This window comes from Sus scrofa, chromosome 2 (genome assembly GCF_000003025.6).
Source record: "Sus scrofa isolate TJ Tabasco breed Duroc chromosome 2, Sscrofa11.1, whole genome shotgun sequence".
In the NCBI taxonomy this organism is placed as follows: Eukaryota; Metazoa; Chordata; class Mammalia; order Artiodactyla; family Suidae; genus Sus; species Sus scrofa.
Genome location: NC_010444.4, coordinates 90,432,420 through 90,457,748, shown reverse-complemented (window position 1 = coordinate 90,457,748; position 25,329 = coordinate 90,432,420). Strand labels below are relative to the sequence as shown.

General features: G+C 38.9%; 1 protein-coding gene and 1 long non-coding RNA gene across 6 annotated transcripts in view; one reads left to right on the top strand and one right to left on the bottom strand.

The window, feature by feature from the left end:
• Window positions 1-20,954, bottom strand: part of ATG10 (autophagy related 10) — a 228,589-nt gene extending 207,635 nt beyond the window's left edge. The window contains exons 1-2 of one of the 3 annotated variants that reach the window (XM_005661528.3): window positions 20,694-20,954; window positions 5,039-5,158 (exon numbers count right to left, since the gene is read on the bottom strand). In XM_005661528.3, coding sequence (XP_005661585.2) covers window positions 5,039-5,158; window positions 20,694-20,927 — 354 coding nt within the window. In that variant the 5' untranslated portion in view covers window positions 20,928-20,954. 3 annotated transcript variants of the gene reach the window in all.
• Window positions 21,035-25,329, top strand: part of LOC110259416 — a 49,718-nt gene continuing 45,423 nt past the window's right edge. The window contains exon 1 of one of the 3 annotated variants that reach the window (XR_002341795.1): window positions 21,035-21,281. This is a non-coding gene — a long non-coding RNA (uncharacterized LOC110259416). The remainder of the gene's footprint in view (window positions 21,282-25,329) is intronic. The other 2 variants (XR_002341793.1, XR_002341794.1) reach the window with 2 other exon arrangements.

Genomic DNA, 25,329 nt, shown 5'->3' with positions numbered 1-25,329 from the left:
CTGAGAAAGATGAAATCACAGAACTAATGTACTCATACCTAGTGAGTAAAAACACAAAAACAAAAGAAAAAATTTTAGAAGGCAAGTTGAAGTTTTAAACTGCACAAATTCCCAAAGGGGTCTGAATCCAAGACAAGGCTAAGAATATTTGTAATTATGAATAAAAGTTTAGGGTAAAGAATAAATTGCAATGACATTGAAGAAAAGGAAGCATATATGTTACATACATAAAACATAGAGAACAGTACCAAAATCAAACTTATATACACATTACTCATATTGAATACATGACATGATTTTGCCACATTTGCTTCATCTATCCCTGGTGTTTTCTTTGCTAACCTCATTAGTATCATTTTATACCTTAATCTATAATCAAATATCCCCAATTGTCTCAAAAAAGATCCTTTTACAGTTGATTTGTTTGAGTCAGGATCTAAACAAGATTCGTACAGTACGTTAGGCTATGTCTCCTGAATGTCTTTTTAGCGTAGTGCCACTCACAGTGTGGTCTGAATTTCTGTCAATTTGAAAACTAATTATATATTAGGAGCCCAAAAACTGTTCTCCATCCCCATACTCTTTGTTACAGGTCAGTAAGATAAATTCAGAAAAAGAAAGTGAGGGCTTGGAAACTCACTGCAAGCAGACACCATCAAAACATCCAAGTGCATGGTCAGTGGACTCATCTAAACCAGGCTGGGGGCCGTCACATTCCTATGGTGAGTCTCACGGGACCTAACCTGAACACTAGTTTTGGGTATTGGGATGACTTTCTGGTTGCTGCCTCAAAGATATTTTAAATACAAAATGTCTACCATCCTTTCTATGTTTTTAAGATGGAACTCTGGAGGGGGACAAAAAAAAAAAACAAAACTTTCTCTTATCAAAGTAGGCTCTTTGGTTACCATGACATATAGTTCATACAGGAAAGACAGGATACATGCTTATTTCTTTCCTTTTCAATAACCCTCAATTTGTTAACCTTAACATGTACATAATGCAAAAAGTGAAGTACAATAAAAGAAGATAAGCCTATAATGTGTTTCAATTGCATTCATTGTTATTTACCATCTTATGCTCCCCTTTCTTATTGTAGAGAATTCAGAATATACTACAGACCAGAATGGTATATTTGATGCTAACAGATTTTCAGTTTTCTGAAAACCTAACTATAATTACATTCATAGCATTATTTCTATAAGAAAAGACAGTGATATTTCAAACAACCAACTAGAAATTATAACCATAATGTAATTTTCCATGTGCCGGAAACTGTGCTAATTTTTAAAAATGCAAATCTAATTTAAACTAACTGTGTTAGGTGGGTATTATTGTTATTCCTATTTTATAAATAAGGAAAATGAAGTTTGGGAGTTTCCATTGTGGCGCAGTGGAAACGAATCTGACTAGGAACCATGAGGTTGCGGGTTTGATCCCTGGCCTCAAGCTCAGTGGGTTAAGGATCCAGTGTTGCTGCGAGCTGTGGTGTAGGTCACAGACATGGCTCAGATCTGATATTGCTGTGGCTGTGTCATAGGCCAGCAGCTGTAGCTCCGATTCAACCCCTCTCCTGGTAACCTCCATATTCCGTGGGTGTGGCCCTAAAAAGCATAGAAGGAAGGAAGGAAGGAAGGAAGGAAGGAAGGAGGGAGGGAGGGAGGGAGAAAGAGAGAGAGAGAAAGAAGGAAGGAAGGAAGGAAGGAAGGAAGGAAAGAGAAAGAAAGAAAGAAAGAAAGAAAGAAAGAAAGAAAGAAAGAAAGAAAGAAAGAAAGAAAGAAAGAGAAAGGAAGGAAGAAAGAAAGAAAGAAAAATTACTGGTTCAGTAACTCACAATGCTTTTCTCAGCAACTTTGCAGGAAAGGGAGTTTCCCTATGGCACAGCAGGTTAAGACTCTAGCATTGTCACTGCAGCTGCTCAGGTCGCTGCTGTGGCGCGTGTTCAATCCCTGGCCCTGGAACTTCCACCTGCCATGGGCATGACCAGGAAACCTACTGTGCAGGAAAAATGATGTTTTTCCTTATCCAAAAAGTTGATGTACACCAATTCTCTAAATATTGTCACAATTCTTTTAAAATTAAAAAATAAAATGGGTGTGACAAAGTGATTTATGTACAAACCTGAAGATATGAGTGACAACACATGTACTCTTTAAAAAAGAAGACTCTCTACATATGGACAAATAAGGCTCTTTTTAAAAGTATGGGGCAAGATGGCCCAGAGAGAGGCATTACAAAGCTGCACAAGGAACCTTTTGGGGATGATGGATATGTTCACTCTCATGATTGTTGTGAAAGTTCAAGGTCTGTATATGGGTCAAAACTCATCAAATATACACTTTAAACATGTGCAGTTTATTATTTTGACAACTACACATCAGCACAACTATTTTTAATATAAAAATAAACTTCTGGAGCCTAAAAAGCAAAACTAAAATCTAAATATTGTCTCCAAAGAGTCCCAAAGAGACAGAGATGCAATACAGATGGAAGCTTTAAACTAAATAACCAAGTGACTGATTCCCAATTTCCTTCTTCGAGATGGTATAGGACTACAGAAATTAAGTAGCAAAAACACTACCATTCTAAAATACAAAAGAGGGGGGGTCTCCTTGTCTGGAGCCCCCTTTCCTAATTCAGAGCAACAGCATGCAGTGAATCAGGGCTGGGTGAGAACACAGTATAACACCATGCAGACACATAATCCCAGGAGTCATCCACTGGCCACACAGAGTTCACATGTCACACATCACCGGCATGTTGGATTTGGTCCTCACTGTGTTTGAGAAATATCCTTTGTAATTAGTTACCAATTTAAAAATTTAGAGATTTCTCCCTCTAAATCTTTTTTACTTTTCTTGGAAGATCTGGTAACCCAACCCGGCCTCAGGCCAAGCTCTCTGGGCAGCCACGGGCTCCAAGACTCAGTGTACATACTGTCTTGTCCCTGGCAAGCTTGACACACTTATGCTACCATACCAGGTCTTCACAGACTTTTGAGTTTGCAGTCTTGCCTTAAGGGCATGAAGATTTTCTCTGAAGAATGTTTTATTTTGATACTATCTAGAAGCTCACCCTTACACTAAAGAGAAAAGTCCTTAATTAGAGGTGCAATTCTCACTCCAAAGGGTAGGGAACTTTTCAAACTCAGCAGGAAGTGGCAGCAAATAAGAAACTAGATTTAGCCATACCCATCCCTGAAGTAGAGGCCAGGCCAAGAATAAAAACAAATCCTGGAAACTGGTTCTTAGGGAACTAGTTTCAACAAATTCAGTGAAGAAACTTCTGACAGATATCACTTCCTTCCTGGAGCTCTTGCCCAGAGCCCCCCAACACACGCATACACAGTACCAACTCCCTCCCTAACCCTTCCCTCCCCCATTCAACTAGGTCACTGAATTGGTAACAGGAATCTCTATTATCCTGCCTCTAACTTAAGATAAAAGAAAATTTCCTTTTTTTTTCTTTTTAACCTGATGAAAAGGGAAAGTTCCCAAGGAATAATCACACAATTATTACAGGACAAAAGGAGTCAGAAACCTCTACTCATTCAACGAATAAACAATCAACATTTTAATCATTATATATCAGAAGCAATAATAGTAAAGTCAGGAAGAAAACAAAGAGAGCTGTTATTACCATTAACATTTTTCTACTGAATTCATAAAATAATAGAAATATTACAAAGGCAAAAAAACCACTTCATTTGCAGATAAGCTTACCTCATGTAGAAGACACAAGAGAAATCACTAAAAAGCTATAAAATCTAAATGAATTCAGTAAAATGACTGGATGGTTACAAAATTAATTACAAAATATTAGCAGTTATTTTATATGTCAATAATAATCATACAAGAGGAGTTCCCTTGTGGTGCAGCCGGTTAAGTACCCAGCACTGTCACTGCAGCACCTCAGGTCACTGCTGTGGCATGGCTCAATCCTTGGCCCCAAAATTTCCACATGCCCCAGGCATGGCAAAAAAAAAAAAAAAAAAATCATAGAAGAAACAAGATGACTAAAAATTCAATCATAATAGCAAACAAAATTATAAAATACTCAGGAACAAAATCAATAAAAGGTGCTAGTGAGGTCATGTTATCCTGAAGCAAGAAATGCCTTAAGGGTTTAGGAACCGTCCCATCACTAACTTAAGAGAGTGGGGCTGGAATCTACCACAAGAAATGGACGCTACACCACTAAACCCTCACATGACCCACCGCCCCCATCGAAGCTTAGCTGACATATATAACCAAGAGGAATAAATGGCTTCTCTCCCAGTGACAATCTGGACCTGATCAAGACCTACATTTCCCCTGTCCTCTAGCTCTGAATCAAAGGAATCAGCTCAAAACTGTTCACAATTCTCAGATTTCATACAGGAAACAGCTAATCAGCAGAGAAGCAGGATAACCACTTTTTCAGAATCAGGTAAGATGGCAAGTAGAGAAAACCTACTTATTCTGTAAGAAGAGAATGTCAAGGAACTCTAAAAAAGCTTTTGACAGAGAACCTTACTAAATGTATGTGTGGAAATAAATGAGTACACAGACCTTTTACATTATTATTACTGAATAGAACCAAATGAAAGAAAAGTTTGGAATGTGTTTATATTATTAAGAAATTCCCAATGAATAGAGTTCTCAATATTTCAGAATTTGTGATTGTTTGACTGTGGCTTGGTTTCAGGGTTATCTTTCCACTCCCTGGACAAAAGTAGTTTCCTAAGAAAATTAATAGTGTAAACAAATTGTTTGAAGCACCACAGAAGCATCTGTTTACATTTAGATAATTAATATACCAAGCACTCTTATCTATTAAATTAAAGCAAGTCACCTAAGGACTTTTCTAGATAATACTTCATTAGCCTAATTATAATGAGTATATATAGTTGAAGTAATAAAATGGACATCTGTTTTAAAACATTCTTCAATTTGAGCCTTTTACTAAAGCAAGCTACCTTTCATACATTACTTTCAATTATGGAGTTTTACATGGAGGACAAAAAGGCCTCCACTGAAATAGGAAATAAAATTCTTACCTTTGAAGTTCTCCATTCCCAGCCATCGCCTATCTGCTGTGAATGTTTAATGAATTCTGCACAACAACGCTGGAATGTTTTTTCTCCAAAGAACTCATCTTCTTCCATACTAAATGACATCTGAAATATAAAAACTATTAGTATCAGCTGTGGAAAGAATACTGAAAGAAATTCTGCTAATTCACTTATTTCCTTAAACAAACCAAAATTTGGGATGTGGACTGCAAAATAACCTCAGAGCCATTCAAATGTGTGTGTGTGTGTGTGTGGTGTGTGTGTGTGTGTGTGTTGTTGTTTCCATCTTTCTCACCTTATCCCCATTTTTCAATCAGGAAGAAATGTAATCAACGTGAAAACCCAAAACCTATGTTTGTAACAAATACGTATCTATGGTTCAAAAAATTTAGTTTGTCCATAAATTTAGTTCCAAGAGTTTAGTATTATTTCTTATAAGCTAATGTTTTCAAACAACCTCCTCAGAACTCCTTCTCAGTCTCCTACCTTAGCTCTTATATGGATAGCGTGACAGTGAGTAGTAGAGCTAGACTGTTCTTCACACTTTATTAGAATTCAACTCACTAACAAATGATGTTCTAAAGCTCAAAAGTACTTGTTTTACAAGGTATTAGGTTATCATCACCTAATTAATTACCTACTTTACTGAGTCTATAATATTGCAAATCAAGAATTACCCATATATTTGTTATATACATCTGTCCAAAACATAAAACATCGTTTACAGAAAGAGGGTTTTAGAGCAACTATAAGGAAACTCACAGATTATGTAGTTCAAGTCTCTTGATGAGAAAAGTTAGACCAAGCGAATTCCCACATTCTCCTCATTAGTGATAAGCATCATCAGGACAATTAGCACTTGTTAACTGCTTACTTGTCAAATACTTATGCTAGACACTTCACATTCCCATCTAATCCTCACACAATCCAAAGGTGGTTGTTATTCTCATCCCTCAAATGAAAAGGAGAAAGTAATCTGCTCAAGAATACAAATGAGGGAGTTCCCACTGTGGCCCACTGGAAACTAATCCACCTAGGAAACATGAGGTTGAGGGTTCGATCCCTGGCCTCACTCACTGGGTTAAGGATCCAGGCGTTGCCTTGAGCTGCTGTGTAGGTCACAGACGAGGATCAGATCTGGTGTTGCTGTGGCCGTGTTGAAGGCCGGCAGCTGTAGTTCTGATTCGACCCCTAGCCTAGGAACTCCATATGCTGCAGGTGCAGCCCTAAAAAGAAAGAAGAATGCAAATGAAGAAAAAAATCAAACCCCAGTTTGGCTCCAGAGCCTATGATCTGTTCATACTAGCTGATTCTAGTCCAGTATTCTTTCTGATTTTTCAAATTTAATATGACCTATGTATTGTTTGTTCATTCACCTAACGAATACATACTGAATACCTACTATGAAGTAGACACTGTGCATAGGCAAAGGTTTGATACACAAATATGAAAAAATGTATAGTTATGTTGCAATGAAGGGAGATAACCAGTAACAATAATTATAGTAGAAACCCTCTTACCCAGCCTCCATTCAACTTGTCAGACTAATCAACACAGTACTCATTCCCTATGACTAATTTAATATCTATAGCATGCTTACTATGAAGCACCTCTGCTCCCATCAGTTGAGGGAATGTATGTTCACAAACCACATTCATGTATCATAACTATGCACATTAATTAAATGCAACACAAACCAAACTAACAACATGTAAGTAAAAAAGAAAGACAACTATTACTTCTATGGTGTAGACTTTATAAACACCTGGAAATACTATAATGGTAAGTTGTCATAAGAAAAACTATTAAACTCATTACAGGCAATACAACTGCAAAGATTGGCTGAAGGAAAAAAAAATACACAAATCAAGGATTATGCACTTAGACTGCTGTACAAGTGGCTTAGGTTCTTTCTTTTAAACCAAAACTAGAAATTTAAAGGGTGCATTCTGGTTTCGATATAATTAAGAATAAACAATGATTTTTTCAATCAAGTACCCATATGCAAAGAAAAGGTCTTTGTTATACATGAAAAAATTGATAAGTGAATATATATATATGTGTTTTAAGTTGAAATAAAATGTTTCAAGCACACATGTACTCTTAACTCTAGCTCTAATCAAATTTTTCAGTTAACAGCTCAACTCTCAATTCTGATATCACCGGAAAAGAGGACTTCTAGTTAGGTATATACAGTGGAGCTACATACAGTTTATGGTAGGCACAAGAAAAGTCCCTCTCCCAGAGAAGATGGTGTGGGAAAGTGTGTGGGGTGGATGAATCTTTTAAAGTAGGAGTTTTAGCAGGGCAGACTGTCAGTGAGTAAAACACAGGAGACAGAACAGTGGTCCAAGCAGGGAGGAGGTATGAATAAGAGTAAATAAAGGTGTAGAGAATTGTAAGCTTGATGTCACCACCATGATGCAGAGTGAAGGAAGATAGTTAAATCCCAAGCAAGCTAAACCTGTCTGACCTCATTAGAGAGGCAGAAATGGATGTGAAGGGCTCCAAAGACACAAGATAGAATAGTAAGGAACTTCCAGAAAGGAGGCTCATGTGCCATGCCAGAGTTTGGACCATTTCCAAGGAAATAGAGAATAAGACCTTGGAGTAGAAAAGTCAGAACAGTAAATCACTGGTGGTTCTGTGGAGAATGAAACTGGAAGGGCAAAGCCTAAGGGCGAGGAGAAGAGTTACACACTGTTGCAGGGGTCTGAATGACAGGTAATGAGGATCTGAACCTAGGCAATGAAAGGGAGCCAAAAAGATCAACTTAAGAGATTTGGAAGTCATAAAAGAGACAAATGAAACCGTGAGGGTAAAAATCGCCCAGGTAGAATGCATACAGCAAATCCTTACTATGACTCCTAGGGGATCATGAAAGTTTACACTAAATTTCATAGGTATGTGTCTATCTGTATTTTGGGAAGGAAAGATTGTCTAATTTTCAACAGATGGTTTGAGGGGTCTTAACCAAAGATTAGGAACTTCTATGGACAGTGAGAAGAACAGTGGGGTGAGAAAGAAACCTGCAGAGCAGCAACATCTAAGAAACCTACAGAGGAAGAGGAATGAACAAAAGAGCTAAAGAATAAGGAGCCAGGCATTAGGCAGTCCTAGCAAGGGCAGTGCCACAGAGCCCAGGGATGATGGTTTAAAGAGAGCAGAGAATAACTAACAGAGAACCAACAATATAAGTAAATATGTGTGTGTGTGTGTGTGTGTGTGTGAGTGTGTGTGTATGACTGGGTCACTTTGCTGTACAGCAGAACTTGATAGAACAATGTAAATCAACTATAATAAAAAAATAAAAACCTAAAAAATAAAACATTTAATTTTTTTTTTTAAATTTGCAGACTACTTTTTCAAAAAATCTGATTGAAAAGCAGACACAAATTGGTAACAGAATCAGCACAATGGCTAAAGGGTGGATGTCAATTTTCCTAAGAAAGGGAAGTCTCTCAATACATGTTTTGTTTCAATTTTGTTTTGTTTTGGTTTTTGTCTTTTTAGGGCTGCACACGTGGCATATGGAGGTTCCCAGGCTAGGGGTCCAATCGGAGCTACAGCTGCCAGCCTACGCCAGAGCCACAGCAACACCAGATTCAAGCCACGTCTGCGACCCACACCACAGCTCACAGCAACACCAGATCCTTAACCCAGTGAGTGAGGCCAGGAATCGAACCTGCAACCTCATGGTTCCTAGTCAGATTCATTTCCACTGTTCCACGATGAGAACTTCCATTTTGTTTTGTTTTTTAGGACCACAAGGGCAGCATATTGAAGTTCCCAGTCTAGGGGTCGAATCAGACCTGCAGCTGCTGGCCTACACCACAGCCGAAACCGCAACAACACCAGATCAGAGCCTCATCTGCAAATTACACTGCAGCTCACGGCAAGGCCGGATCCTTAACCCACTGAGTGAGGCCAGGGATTGAACCCACATCCTCGTGGATACTAGTTGGGTTCATTTCCACTGAGCCACAATGGGAACTATTTTGTGTGAATATATGTTTAAGCTGAGCAAAGGGGGTTGAAGAGAGGGAAGAGTTGAAAAAATATCAAAGAAAGAAAGTGACCAATGAAGCAGTATCCTGAGGGAGGTGGGAGGAGATGTGTTCATCAGCACAGAAAGATGGATCTGAACAACACAGTAACCTTGCCCCTTGCAATTGGAGGAAAGTCATTTGAGGATGAATATAAAAATTAGAGGAGTTTCAGGAGTACCCATCATGGCGCAGTAGTTAACGAATCCAACTAGGAATCATGAGGTTGAGGGTTCGATCCCTGGGGTGAAGGATCCGGTGTTGCCGTGAGCTGTGGTGTGGGTTGCAGATGCGGTTCGGATCCTGCATTGCTGTCTCTGTGGTGTAGGCCGGCGGCTATAGTTCTGATTGGACCCCTAGCCTGGGAACTGCCATATGCCGCAGGAGTGGCCCAAGAAATGACAAAAAATAAAAAAAATAAAATAAATTGTAAAAATAAATAAAATAAAATTAGAGGAGTCTCTGTGGTGGTGCAGCAGAAACAATCTGACTAGGAACCATGGGGTTGTGGGTTCGATCCCTGACCTCTTTCAGTGGGTTAAGGATCTGGTGTTGCCATGAGCTGTGGTGTGGGCCGCAGACTCGGCTCAGATTTGGCGTTGCTGTGGCTGTGGTGTAGGCTGGCAGCTGTAGCTCCGATTGGACCCTAGCCTGGGAACCTCAATATGCCTCAGGTGAGGCCCCAAAAAGACAAAAAAAAAAAAAAGCAAAAAATTAGAGAAGTTTTTCAAATGGGACCCCAAATTAAGGAATACAAAGTCTGATGATCACAAGATTTTCTGATGCAGGGGTAGAGGACAGTGATGAACAGAGAGTGTTTGAGTACAGATTAGGAACTGCTAGTGAAAGAGATGAGAGGACAGTATTTAAAGATGAGTAGACACAGGTGGAGGTCCAGCACAGGCTGGAAAGCCTGAATTTGTAGTGCAAAACTCTGGAAAGTCTTGTGATTGCCTTCAGCAGTGCTCAGCTCCCCAAGTGTGGGAACCAGCAGAGAAGGCTGCATTGACTATTCCTACAAAGTTGAGGTTTTGCTGGGTTGAGTCATGGGAGGATAAAGGTGGAACAGGGAACAGAATATGCTGGTGAGAACAGCTCAGAGGTCCAGCTTAGGTATAAAAGGAAAAGATGCCAAGAGAAAGTTGAAGGGGCTGGGAAAATACTGCAGTACCATGGAATATTAGATACAAGAGAGGCTGAAAAACAACCACAGTGAAAAGAGGGAAATGGAAGATGGGAAGACTATGAGATTGATTGATTGACTGATTGATCAATTTGTCTTTTTTGCCATTTCTTGGGCCGCTCCTGTGGCATATGGAGGTTCCCAGGCTAGGGGGAGAATCGAAGCTGTAGCGCGAATCGGAGCTGTAGCCACTGGCCTACACCAGAGCCACTGCAATGAGGGATCCAAGCCACGTCTGCAACCTACACCACAGCTCACGGCAACGCCGGATCCTTAACCCACTGAGCAAGGCCAGGGGTGGAACCCGAAACCTCATGGTTCCTAGTTGGATTCGTTAACCACTGAGCCACAACGGAACTCCAAGACTATGAGATTTAGAACTGGAAGAGCTCTAGCTGTGGCCATGGAAGTAAATATATAACGTAGCTTAGAGGCAAAGGTCACTGGAGCTCACAAAGTTTAAAAAACTATCAAGCTTATAATGTTTGCTGTCTTCTACGTGGACACTAAAGTCACTCAGGATTATGCAGATAGCTGTTAGGAATTCAGAGCTCTTCAAAGAATAAAGAACTTCAACTAGGAGATTTAGAAAGACAAGGGGCAAACGGTAGAAGACAATAGAGCAGAGAAGCGGTAAGTAATACACAGTATACAATGCTGAGTCCAAGAAGAAAATTCACTAATAAACCAATACCTATGTTCATGATAGCCAGAACACAGCCTTGGATTCCTTCTCAAGATGGTATTAAAGGCAGCCACTACCAGTGAATAGTCACAGTATGAGAGAAAAAAGCCTACCTTGCCATATCTGATGGAGCTTAATTTCATGGGCCTCAAAGTAGCAGGAATACTTACATGGGGCTGGAAAAGCAGTAACCTAAAATTGGCTCTGCAGAAGTGGGGGCTGCCAGCAATCTCTACACCCTGAGTTTTGCAGGGCAGAGGAAAAAGCAGCCTCTACTCAAAGAGCTTTTTTTAAAAAAAAAAAAAAAAAAAAAAAAAAAGCCAAGTTTCCTTTAAAACTGGTTGGTGTACATTAACCTGTGTAGCTGTTGACATCACGTAAGGTATGAGTGGGGACTGATCCACACTACATCCACCTGCCACTCCCACCCTGGAGAATCACAATGCATACTGTGGTGGGTAAACTATTAATTCAGGGCTTCCCAACTCTTTGGACCACAAAATTATTTTTCCCAGGAACACTTTTTAACACCTTACTCCACAGAATGTAGTAAAGGAAACAATGGGTTAAGGGTTTAGGTAAGTTTACCGTGGATATGTGTTTTTGATATCACAAGGGAAAACCTGAGAGGACAGGGGATCGGTGGGAGAACACGTTTGGGAAGAGAAAGCACCAACTACAGGAATGAGAGTACAGAAGAGATGATAAATCGCAAAGGCTCCCATAAAGGCAGTCAAATGTTTCAGGGATGTGAGTGAGATCTCCAGTTTATACATAGAATTCTGGTTAATAAGGTGCTTCAATGTAGATACAAGTTGAGAAAGTAACAGCTAAGATGTCTGTAAAAGGAAGAACAGAAGGTAACTTAGTAAAAGGAGGCAAAGGGAACAGAATGTGCAAAAGTCTGAATCTAAGAGACAGTCTGGTAACTGAAGAATTCTCCTTTGACTGAAATAGAGAGGCAAAGGAAGAGTATTCAGAAAACTCCCGATGTGGCTCAGTGGAAACAAATCAGACTAGTATCCATTAGGATGCAGGTTTGATCCCCGGCCTCACTCAGTGGGTTAAGGATGCGGCATTGCAGTGAGCAGTGATGCAGTTTGCAGACAAGCTTGGATCTGGTGTCACTGTGGCAGTGGCATAGGTTGGCAGCTATAGCTCCGATTCAGCCCCTAGCCTGGGAACTTCCATAAGTCGCAGGTGTGGCCCTAAATAGACAAGAAGAGAGAGAGAGAGAGAGAGAGAAGAGAGAAAGAAAGAAAGAAAGAAAGAAAGAAAGAAAGAAAGAAAGAAAGAAAGAAAGAAAGAAAGAGAGAAAGAGAGAAAGAGAGAGAGAGAGAAAGGGAGCAAGGAAGGAAAGAAAAGAAAAGAAAAACGAAAACTACAGGTGATGAAGACAAGAGGAACTCTGTAGCCTGAGGGCTCAAAGGGGTTTTGAAAATGGGAGTACACAGATCAGATTTGCATCCTGGCTTCCAAAGGAGAGTAAAGATCTAACGGGCCTGGATGAAGACCAGTTAAAAGTTTCTTACAATAATTCAGGAGAGACAAAATAATGCTAAACAGAGCCAAAGATTGGCGGTAGTGTAGACGAGGTATAGATTCAAAAGACATTTTGATAGTGCAGGATACTCATTATAACAACTTGTTGATCTTGGTATGAAAGAGAAAGGTGGGAGAAAAGATTCAAGAAAGAGCCCCAGCTCTTTGCCTTAGGTAGTAATGTACTGACTAAAACAGATCCCTGGAGGAAAAGCAGGTTTGGGGAGTGAGATGGGTTTAATGCAATGTTACTGAGTGAGTTGGAAATGCCTGTGGAATATCCAAGTGAAGAAATCTAGCAGGCACTTCAAGATGGATCTGGATGAGGAAAGAGAAATCTGAACTAGAATACTGACTCTAAATCAACATTTAATAGATAATATAACATATCTGATCACTTAGAGGATACAGAATGAGAATAGGAAGACCAAAATGAAGCAATTAGAGAAATAATTCTTCCAACTCTGTGGTGACTGTGACACATTCTGAGAGATACTAAATCAAAGAAAAAATGAATTTAATACTCAAAGAATACTAACATATTTTGGAATATTTTATAAATTCCAAACAACCCTTACTTAATAACAAAATTGAGCTAAGTAAAAACACTCAATTCCCTAAGCCCTCCAGTTACTTGAGGTTTACTAAACTATTCAAAATGTTAGTCGAAACATAAAATTTCACTCAATAGCCATAGTTTATTTAATTAACAGCACTGTGCCACTAGCAAGATGACTGAACATCAAAGCATTAATTAATATTTGGTTGAATACTTTTAAAATTACCTAAGGACTGGGCTTTGCTGAAGGATGTTACATACAATAATATGAACACTTATGGCTTGATTACAAAATTAGGAACTATATTATATTAAAATGATATTCATCTCAATTCAAATCATCATAATATGCTATAATGAAATATCACTAATTATTGTCTCTTTCCCCAAGTAAGAATATTTCATCAAAAATGAAAACATAATACAATCAACATTTTTATATGTACTTTTCAAGTTATAATACTTTCTGCTCCTTTACGAAATTCACAGTCTAGTAGGGACAGAAATTAGAATCTTAGAACATCCTATTATGAGATGACTGAAATTATGGTCAAAAAATGGAAATAACCACAGTTTTAGCTTATTAAGCAATAATGGCAAGAATAAGCCTAATTTTGCAAAAGAAAACTTGAGACATGGGAACTGCCTACGTTTCCAGACTTCAGCTATCTTCCGACCAGAGATGACAGCAGAATACAGGTGAACTCTCTCAGTAAAAAGGCTACTTCCAACTCTAATTTTATCCTAAACAGTGAACCTCTCATCTCTTATTATTAAGGAAAAGTAAGAAATGAGTCAGAGCTCTTTCGTGTCATAAAGTATAAGTTGTTAATACATCTATTTTGCTTGAGTTTCACTCTTGCTGAACAACTATTTCATTTTTTTTTAAGCTCAAACAATCAAAATCTTATTTTAACTGCTTCAACACTGGCTAAAGATTGGAATGGCAGAATAATTTTTTTTCTTCACCAAGTGAAAGCAGTCTTTCTAAACTTGAGGTTAGCTAAACAGTATAAAGAAGCTTATTCTGCTGCTATTTAATATATCTTTTCAGAAAAGAGCACCCATGATTCTAACACTGTGTATAATCTTTGTTCAATGATCCTCTTTAATTAAAAACAATTTTTTTCACTACAACCCTCCACATTTTTTATGGGAATTTTAATGTAATATGTGGGGAACTGATTTTTTGATTTGGGGCTTTGGGTTTTTGTTTTGTTTGGAGTTTCTGTTTCGGGGGGCTTTTTTATGACAAAGAGAACATTTCTTAAGATGAATCTATAAATTAATACATATATATCAGAGCCATAAAATACTTTTAAGAAATGTAATTAAGTCTCCCCAGAACTTAAGATCATTTACAAAAATGTGATTACAGAACATACTATGACATTAAAGATCATTTTTAAATAATAAAAGTAAGTAACTTCCTCTGTACTTGTCCCTCCCTGCAGCAATTCCACATTATAAGTAGATTTAGACTCTCTCCTAAAAAAACACAAAGCAATTACTAGCTAGGGAGGTGAACTCAATTTATTATTTTTATGAGAATTTGGCTTGAATGCATTTTAGATTAGTTAATCACTTACCTATCAGGGTCCTTGGGCAGGGATCCTCAAATTTTAGAGAGCAAAGAAGCACCCAGGCTACCAATTTAAATGTGGAATCCTAGACCCAGACCAGAAAGATTACCTGATTCTGAAGGCCCCAAAATAAGCATTTATAATTAGCACCAGAGATACTTTTGAGAAGGAATCATACTAGAACACTGAGACAAAAGGCAGATCTTTTAAATTAGGGTATTAATGAGCCTGGATTTCAAGGCATTTGGCACCCTGGGTGGGGCACAGCAGGCATGACCCTGGTAATCCAATAAATAACACAGGAAGCAACAAAAGACAGGAAGTTAGTTTCATCTTGACAGCAGCTGATCAGCAGGCTCAGAACTCCCTCCTTGCCTTCCCATTGAAATACATAACCCATATCAAAATTTAAATAGGATACAACACGGTATCTAAACTAGAACTGAGGGATTTTTTTTTTTTTTTTTTTTTTGTAGCTTTATTGGTAGCTGATGCTTGCTATGGCCTTGCACAGCACAAGGTCCAGTTAGTAAGAGGGAAGAAGGCATCTCATTCTCCTCAATTCTGTATTTCCTTCAGGAAACAAACAAAAAAAAAAGAGCTTGTGGTGCCCTCTCCACCACTAACTTCCAACAACCATTGGTAATTCTCTTTCAAGACCATTCTCTCCCAATAATACGATGTTCACAGCCAGAAGTGGAAGGTAAAGCCAAGTGCAGAACTGCATGCAGGAATGTCAAGTCAGCAGTAGGTAGCTGTGGGAACAGAATGGGCCCTCAGAAGAAAACTGTCTCACTACTACTCTTTCCCCCCAGAATACTCAAAAAACTATAAACTATTTCAAATTACACAAATATACTCCCCTCATCAGAGACACAGGACAAAATAATAAGAAAAGAAGGCTTCTGAGTACAGACAGATCTATCATTCATAAATTGAGCTGCATTTGCCAATAACAGAGAAGAATTCCCCAGCAACCATATGTGAAGGGGATGCAAGTAGCTTGGTTACTCTGACAAGAATGGGCAGCACCATTCCTACACAAAGCCAAGAAGAAGTTGTTCACCCTAAGAGGAACATTGCCATAAAGAGGAAGAGAGGAAGCTTGCTCTTATAATGGTCTTACACTGGGAATTAGGAGAAAAACTTAGAAATTAGCTACTTAACTTTCCCAATTGAAAAAGAAAAAAGAAAAACACCACCTCAGAAAGTAAGAGATAAGAGGGAAAACAACAGCTAAGATTAAAAAGGAAAGTGAGGAAGAAAAAACTGGAAGAGAATTCAAACATACAAGAGTAGACAAATTCTATAAAAGAAGCAAAAAACAGGAGTTCCCATCATGGTGCAGCAGAAATGAATCTGACTAGGAATCTTGAGGTTGCCAGTTCAATCCCTGGCCTTGCTCAGCATTAAGGATCCTGCGTTGCCGTGAGCTGTGGCTTAGGTTGCAAACATGGCTTGGATCCCACATTGCTGTGGCTGTGGTATAGGCCAGCAGCTGTAGTTGCGATTGGACCCCCAGCTTGGGAACCTCCATATGCCACGGGTGCTGCCCTAAAAAGCAAAAAAAAAGGTATTTAAAAAAAAAGCAAAAAAGAGAAGCTGGAAAAAATAAAACATTTTAGTATAAACAAATGCTCTCCAAACACAAAGAAAAAAGACCAAAATGAAAACAATTCATATTGATTGATATGAAGGACAGAGAACACAGATCCAACCTACAACTAACTGGCATTTCTAAATTGAAATCATAAGCAAACATACAACTGGAAAACTTCCTGAGCTGGGTAAAAGAAAGATATAAAAGATTCACTTCTATAAATTGAATGGGTTCAATGTTTCTGAGAAAATTTTCTGGGAAAAAAACCTATGCCTAGAGGTAGCCTATGGAATATCTTTACTTAAAGAAAAAAAAGGAAAACAAAAATGCAGAAAAAACAGATTACAAACAAAGTAAGAAAAAACAGGGTAGCCTCAGCCAAGTCCTCCACAGCAAGGAACACCGGAAGATGAGAAAACAGCATCTAAATGGCTGAAGACTTGTGACTTATGATTTTATATCTCAGTCCCCAACACCTATAACAGTTAGGCACAATATAAACATTAAATAAAAGTTGCAAGGAACAAAAAAAAATTCAAAATTTTATATGAATTTAGTTTAAATATCTCTCTCTTTATAGCACCTTTCTTCAATTTAACTTTCAAGTATAGTTAGCAGTTGGATGTTTTATAAGATTATAGTTATTTTCCATAAACAAGACTTCTCTGCAAGCTCATAAGAGAAATTGTTTCTCTGCTAGTGATGATTTGAACTGATCCACCAGCTCAAACTCTTTTGCTGCCTTTGAATAGTGGAACTTATAAAACTAACTCTAGTCAGGACACAGGCTAATTACCTCAGAACCAACAAGGAAAGGCTTATGTATGACCTTGGCCAAAGACAGTCAACAAATAAGATGGTACAAAAAAGATCAACACTGTATCAGAAGCTAAAGACTCAGTGCTTGTTTAAACAGTCTGAATATAAGATAGAGCAATGTGTTCTTAAAACATATTATCAAGTGCTATTATTGGGGGGAGGGGGGAATAAATTGTTGGACATTTTTGTAATGGAAGAGCCATTCCCTTTAAATTTTTCTTCTTGCAAAGTCTTCATTAAAGGCTAACGTGCCCTCTTACTTCCACAACCTTCATTCAATTACTCAGCACCTACAATATCCTAGCACTTGCTATGTGTGTTCTCATGGGAAAAAGAATCAAATTTTTTTCTGGGAAAATTGAGAAGACCCAAAAAAGGGAGTCTGGAAGACTTGAATTCAGTTCTTGAAGACATGAACTTAGAAATCTGAATAAGGACCTACCAAATGAAGATAAAGGCATGTCAAAAAGATGGAAGAGCCCTGTAAGACAAGACCTAAAAAGTATATGCTAAGTTAAAAAGAAGAAAAGTGGCAGTAGATAAAGCATAGACTACAAAAAAAAAAAAAAAAAAAAAAAAAAAAGCATAGACTGTGTAAAGTCTATGGGTAGATAAGGTCCAAAGGTTCCCAGCATCAGGAGGAACCACTCCTGAAAGGGTTCTTTGGAAATAAGTAGGATCACGCAGAGTTGTCACAACGGGGGGGGGGGGGGGGGGGTGGTTTGCTACCGCCATTTAGTACTCAAGACCCAGGTATAATATGCATCCTACAATGTTCAGAATAGTTCTGTAAAAATGACAGTAAGCACCCTTTAAGAAACACTCAGAAGTAGGTTAGGGCTTAAAAAAGTTTGGGGAACTTAACCCTAAGGTTTCTTAGCATAACTTTGAAAACTGTGATCAAAACCTGCATTTCACTCACTAAATATTTACTTCCAAAGAACCTGTGTTTTTCCTGAGCAAGTCATTGGTTATGTTTCCTTCTTTCCTCTGACTATCATGAAGCTCAAAACTTAGCCTGTATCCCACCACTAACAATTATCCAACTGGTCATAGCATTTATTTGAGCAAATTGCACCCCAATCTCATCTTTCTATTCAAGTTTCATATTTTCATGATTCTGATTTATCTTTATTTGTACGTTCTTATATACAGTTGATAAGCTACCTTAAATAATTTTAGAACAAAATAGAGTGTACATTTTAAAATATAAGCAGAAGTAAAATGGAAAACAGAAAACTAGATAGTTATAGGAAAAAAACATTTTATACTGAGCTGCCAGTATCATCCTGGAGGAACTTAAACAGACTTTTTAAGAAGAGTGTAATATATGGTCTTTGCCCTCAACAGTTTGTAATCAAAGAAAAGAACATTAGAGAATAAAAGACAGTTCAAATTAGTGATATACTATACAACCACTTTTTAAGGATTAGTATGGATTAAATAATAACAGCATATAGTGAACTCTTACTATGTATCAAAAACCATATTGTTAAATTGTCATAGCAACCCTATGAGAGAGTTACTATGATTTTCTCCATTTTATAGATAAGGGAATTGGGACACAAAGGTTAAGTAGTTTGTCCAAGGTAAGAGCTATTAAATGTGGCAAACTGACCTAAGACAGTGCCGGAAAGGAGTAACATTTCAGATAATCCTTGAATTATAAAAGATATTGAAAGGCAGAGATACTACAAAAAATGATGAAGATGGGGTCGGGGGTTGGGGAGGGCATTGGCAGTGAATCTAGGAACAGGTTGAAAGAAGGAAGAGTAGACAGGTAAAGAGCCTGACTGGAAAGTGTGGATTAAGGAATACAGGAATATGGGGGTGGAGGGGGTGAGAGAGCAGTTTCTAAATCACCTTAAAATTCTAAAGAGAGTCCATTTAAAACAGTGGACAACAGCAAAGTATTTTAGGTTCTTGAACTCAGAAGAGATGATTAAAAACTTTTTCTCCAAAAACTATTACATGACAGTGAGAGGAAATAACCCTAACTTCAAAGCTAAATTCAGGATTCTGAGTGCTGTAAACCTATAGATCAAGCATTTTAAGGCCTGGGATTCCAGGTACATCAAAGGAGCCTCTGGTTCTGCAATTTCAGCAGTCTCTCCCTAATCTAGATGCTTGTAGGTAGTGTTTATTCTCCATTTCCCTACTTTCCAATTTTTTTATACCCAGTCCACACCACAGCCACAACTCAGGATCCTAACCCACTGAGTGAGGCCAGGGATAGAACCGCATCCTCATGGGTACTAGTCGGGTTGGTTTCTGCTAAGCCACAAAGAGAACTCAGGCTTCAAACATAAATAATCAAACTGAGCCCAGGCTTAAGAAAACTACTTATAAACTTTACCCTATTTGTTTTTCCTAAGGCGTTGCTTATCTTTCTCAGAAACTTGAAAGCATTATCTTCTAACATTCTATACCCAGTGAATCCAGTTTAAAACTAGGGAAAATTGTTTCTACTAGTTTCAATTAAATTACCAACAATTTTCAAACCTTGTAATAGCAAGACTCTAATTTGCATTTCTCAGTACTCAACATTTATTTTTTTGGCCAAGTTTTCACTTTGTAAAAGTCTCTTCCTGTCCACATTTGACCCTTCAAAAGCAAGAAGGAAGGTTTCTATGTGGGATCCTAATAACGTAACTGAGTACTACAAAGGGCCTGCCTATGTTTTCCAATTCTGAAAAGTATAAACTGAGGTTTTGCCACTAAAGACTGGAGGTCATTGGCAAGTACAGTTTTTGAAAAGCTATAAACATGATTCATACAAAGTGAGCCTGTGGCAAGAATTTACTGAACTCATAATGAAGGAGCAAGATGAATGGTAAAAATTATAAAAATCTTGGAAATAGAGTAATAAAACTACAACCTTCAGTAGTATTTTTTTTTTCTCCCAGTCAGAAATTGCATCTCCATTAGACAGAAAAATGTAACTGCAAAGCCTGGGCCCTACTCAATACTGTCAGGCAAAAGTATAGTCTTCTAATAATTACTTGATTCAGGCAAGCCTGTTAGACAAGGCTCTATTTTGACTTTGAAACAACATGTAGCTATCCTTTTGCATTTTCAGAGATGAGATGTTTATAATTTTCACAATGGTGAAAACTTTTCATCACAAAAGTTTGTTTTCATAAATAAGTTAACTGCCCCCCTTTCCCCCTCTTTCATGATTTCTGATACTATGAGTAGATAGGTTATTTGGAATTAAAAACTCCTGCTACTTAATAAACCTAAAACTTCAAATTAAGTGGGACTTGACCATTGGAATCGCCAGAAACTTAATACACTTTCAAGGTTTCGAGGCAAAAACTCTCTATCCCGGTACAGGATTCAAACACAGTACTGTAACTACCTAAGTCAGGGTAAGGTGACCATAGCTGCCCAGGAGCGCTGTCACACCAGCACTAGCGGCTCGCCCCCACGCCGCAACTCCAGCGCGACCCGGCCTTCATTTCACTGACCGAAGCCCCGCTTCCTCGGTCTTTTGTTCAGAGTTGGATTGTTTCCCGCCCACCCGTACCCGTCTTTCCTCTCTATCCTAGGAATGGGGTTAGGACCGTGAGGGAAACAGAGCCGGGAACAGGCGAGCAGCAAAAGCCTGTGGAAATACTCACCCCGCTCCACTCGGCCCCTGACCCCGGTCGCCCAGCCCAGCGGGGGCGGAGCGACGGGGCTGGGGGAGGGGAACCGGGGAGAAGGACCTGACGCTGTGCGAGGTACGGCCCAGTCAGCGGTCCCAGAAAAAAGAGTAATGGGCCTGGGGGGGTCAAAAGGACGGAGGTAGAAGAGCAGAGCCAGCAGCTGGGACGCCCACCACTAACAGGTCCTACACGTCCCTTAGCCGCCATCACCGAAGGCGACCCACTCAGAGCATGCGCAATGCACATCCCGCGCACCCTGAAACACAGCTCGCGCGGGCGGCTGACGTCGTGAGCTGCGTGCATTGGGCAGGGGCCAGGGGGCGTGACCTCCCTGAAGTATGCGACGGCCTCCCCCGAGGCCCCGCCCAGCAGTTTGCGGACCCAAGGGCCAGGCGGCGACTGTTTCCTCGGCACAGCACAAAGACGGCTCGTGAAGAGAGGTGCGGGCAGGTAGCTGAAGTCTGGGGGAGGGCGGTGCTGGCGGCTTCAAGAGCCTCTGCACACGCCCCTCCAACGAACAGCCAAATGTCTGGAAAATAAAAGGATGACCAGTGGAGAAAGGTAGGGCAAAAACAACGGAACTGAACAATTCCGTGCCCCTAGAATCTTCCTGAGAGGTTGGAGAACCGTGCCGGCTCTCACAACGCACACTGCAAAACTACTGTAAACACATTAAGCACAAGCACGACCCCTTTTAAAACTTAAGGACCGAGATGGAAGTTAGGGATTCGTAAATTGACAGTAGTACTGTCTGTGGCACAAACTCAGGGCAAGGGGAGGGAAATCTAGCAGCAGAATTAATTGGAGAGAAAGGTAAGGTAAAGGAAAGACAAGAAAAGCGTAGGAATAACAAGGGTAATCCAACTGAAATACTGAAAATGCAACGGCAGACATCTGAGGGAAAATAAGCATCTGCTCCTTTTAACACAACGGAATTAAATTTGTGTGAAAAGAAAGGAGTAAACACAGGCAAAGAAGTGAAAGGAAAACCTGCTTCAAACATACAGGGCATAGTTTTGATCTTGCACGACGGTTGTGTAAGATATCACCGTTGAAGAAAGGTGATTGGGTACACAGGACTCTGTACTATTTTTGCAATTTCCTGTTTGCCTATCATTACTGCGAAATAAAAAGGTCTTAAAAAGTGAAAGAACACTGATCAGTGGTGACCACGGCAAGGGAATGACTAACAAGGGGCTAAAGGGAATTTGGGAAGATGATGGAACTGTTCTGTATCTTTGTTTGCCAAATCTTGTAAAAAGAATAGATTTTACTGCAGGTGAAATAGTTTAAAACTCAATTTAAAAAAGGATACTGCTAACTGGGAGTTCCCGTCGTGGCTCAGTGGTTAATGAATCTGACTAGGAACCATGAGGTTGCAGGTTCGATCCCTGGCCTTGCTCAGTGGGTTAAGGATCCGGTGTTGCTGTGAGCTGTGGTGTAGATTGCGGACGTGGCTCAGATCCCGCGTTGCTGTGGCTCTGGTGTAGGCCGGTAGCTACAGCTCCAATTCGACCCCTAGCCTGGGAACCTCCATATGCCGTGGGAGCGGCCCAAGAAATGGTAAAAAAGACAATAAATAAATAAATAAAAGAAGATACTGCTAATAAAGATGAATGTCCTAATATGTTTGCACAACTATGGGTATAAATTAATCAGAAAGCTGCCAATTAAAATTACTCACTTTTTTGAAAAGCACAGGGAGTGTTATCTTAAAAACGTAAAGCTTTAATACAAAGATAGAATGCATTGTTTTACATTATAGTCAGTTATTTAAAGACACTTTTCATGTATCGACGACACCACACCATGTTAACTTTTTTTTTGCATTTAGATTGTTTTTGCTTTTTATTTTTCTTTTTTTGCTGCCCGGAGGCAAATGGAGTTTCCAGGCCAGGGATCAGATCCTAGCTGCACTTGAGAGCTAAGCTGCACCTGTGGCAATGCCAGATCGTTAACACACTGTGCCAGTCAGGGACTGAACCTTTGACCCAGTGTTCTTAAGACGCCACTGATCCCATTACGCCACAATGGGAACACCTAAGATGTTTTTAAGTTTCATAATTCACGTGCCAAAACCAAAGAAACTAAAAGTAAATGAGGTAACTTCCATATACTTCCTCTATCATATCACTCATGGGCAGTGATAGTACTGGCAGTCTCTACGCTATAAAATCTGTCATCACTGTCCAGCCTATAACAGGACTCCTCACTAGTAATAAGTATTTGAATAAAACAATGAATTAACCACAAGAAAAGAGAAAGGAAGCTATAAAATTTATTGAGCACCTACCACAAACCAGAAGCTTATGTTTAGTTTAATCTCATAATAACCACACAAGAAGCCCATTTTATAGATATGAAACCAAGACTAAGGGTAATCATTTATGAGTCATTAATCATTTTCAGTCCTTATTTTACTGGATTTCTCTGTTTCATTTGGACATGTTGATCACTTCTAGCAAGTTTTGCTTTCCTTAGCTTCCATAAAACCACTGTCTCTTGATTCTTCTTCCAACTCCCTGACCATTCTTTTTTCATCCTCATAGGCTTCTCGTCATCCCTTACCCTTTAAATGTGAAGTTGAGCCCCTGGCTTTTCATTTATTTTGTTTTGTTAAGGCACTGTAGGATGGAGGGAAAAGGGAGAAAAGGAATCCAAATAGCCAAATAGAGTTATACAAACTCTATTATATTTAGTATCTTCCTTTAGTCATTGAACACTTATTTTTTTCCATTCATGTCCTATAGGCCACACCAAGACACAAGGAAAGTACAGAATGCAGTCTCCAGCTAGGTAGACAAGGGCTCGGTCAAACCTTGACCAGGTGGGGTTGTTTGATTAAAAGGATGGAGGGGAAAATGGATACCAGGGAGAATAGCTATCTCTGCTGCAGCTTGTCCTGGGTAGATCTCCTTTGCCACCTCCAAGAGGTCCTCAGGAAAAGATACCTTATATAAAAGAAAGAATTGTGGATCAGCAGGTTAGGGACCTGACATTGTTTCTGTGAGGATGCAGGTTCAATCTCTGACCTTGCTCAGTGGGTTAAGGATCCCATGTTGCCATAGGCTATATGGCGTAGGCCACAGCTGCAGCTCAGATTCGCCCTCTTGGCTGGGAACTTCCAAATGCCTCAGGTGCAACCAAAACAAGATTAAAAAAAAAGAAAAAGAAAAAAGAGTTAAAGGAGTCAGTCTGCGTGGATGGCAGAGATAAGAATGTCATCTTGAAGCTCTATGCACATAGCACTCACCTAAAAGAGAGAGGAAAAAAAAAAAAAAACTGTAGTTGGCAAAACTGTAGGGACAGTAGAAAATTGGTGGTTGCTAGAATTTTGTGGGAAGGAGGCAAAGGGGGGCAGAATGAATATGTGGCACACAGGGCATGTTTAGGGTAGTGAAACTCACATATGACACTCTCATGGTGGCAATATGACAGCACGGATTTGTCTAAAGTCATAAAACTGTATAACATAAAAAATGAACCCTAATATTAACTCTGGGTTTAGTTAACAACAAACTGTCAATATTGGTTCATCAATTATAAAATACCACCATAATGCAAGATGTTAGTAAGAGAGGAAAATTCTCTATATTATCTGCTCAATTTTCTGGAAACATAATTTCTAAGAAATAAAGCCTGTTTAAAAAAAAAAAACCCTGGAAAAAAAAAAGTCCATATCAAAGAATACGTTTTCAGAGAATTATAACAATTACAAGGAGGTGACTTATGCTGTTCATCATGCCACTTTATATTGTTACCCTTTGTACACATGCAATGCATACATTTTTTTATTTTTATAAACAACCTTTTTAAGTATAATTTACATATAATAAAATGCTCCTGTTTTAAGTCTGCAGTTCAGTGTATTTTGACAAAGAGATATACCCATGCAACCATCACCACAGTTAAAATATAGAAGATTTCCATCATACCAAGAAATGACCTAATACTCCTTTGCAGTTAATCACTTTCCCTACCCTCAGACCCTTGGCAACCACTTATTTACTCTCGATTTTTTTGAAAATTCTAGAAAATGGTGTCATACAGTATATATGTATCCGGATCCTTTGACTCAGCATAATGTTTTTGATATAATAATGTTGTTGCATTTATCAGTAATTAGTTCTGTTTTATTATTAATTAGTATTCCACTACATGGATATACCATAGTTGATTTATCCATCCATCTGTGAAGGACATTAGGTTGTTTTCAGCTTTGGGCTATTAGATGTAAAGCTACTATGAATAATCATGTACAAGTATTTTTGTGGACATATATTTTCAGTTTTCTTGGGTAAATACCTAGGAATAGACATATACTTTGGGATCACTATGGAAATACAAATTGTGTTCTATGATTTTCATTTTATATTGATCACATTCTTTAGCTTAGAGATTGTCTTATTTGATGATTTTAATTTAGATTATTTTTTGTTGCTGAACTTAACATATTTATGTGGAATTAAACATTTTTGGAACTTAATGTATGTTTCATACGATTTTTTTAGTAGTAGGCATTCGTGCTTATGGTGTGTAAAGTTCAGGGTTGTGGCATGACACTCAAGTATTAAAATATTTGTATGGAAATACCAATGGAGGATTGTCA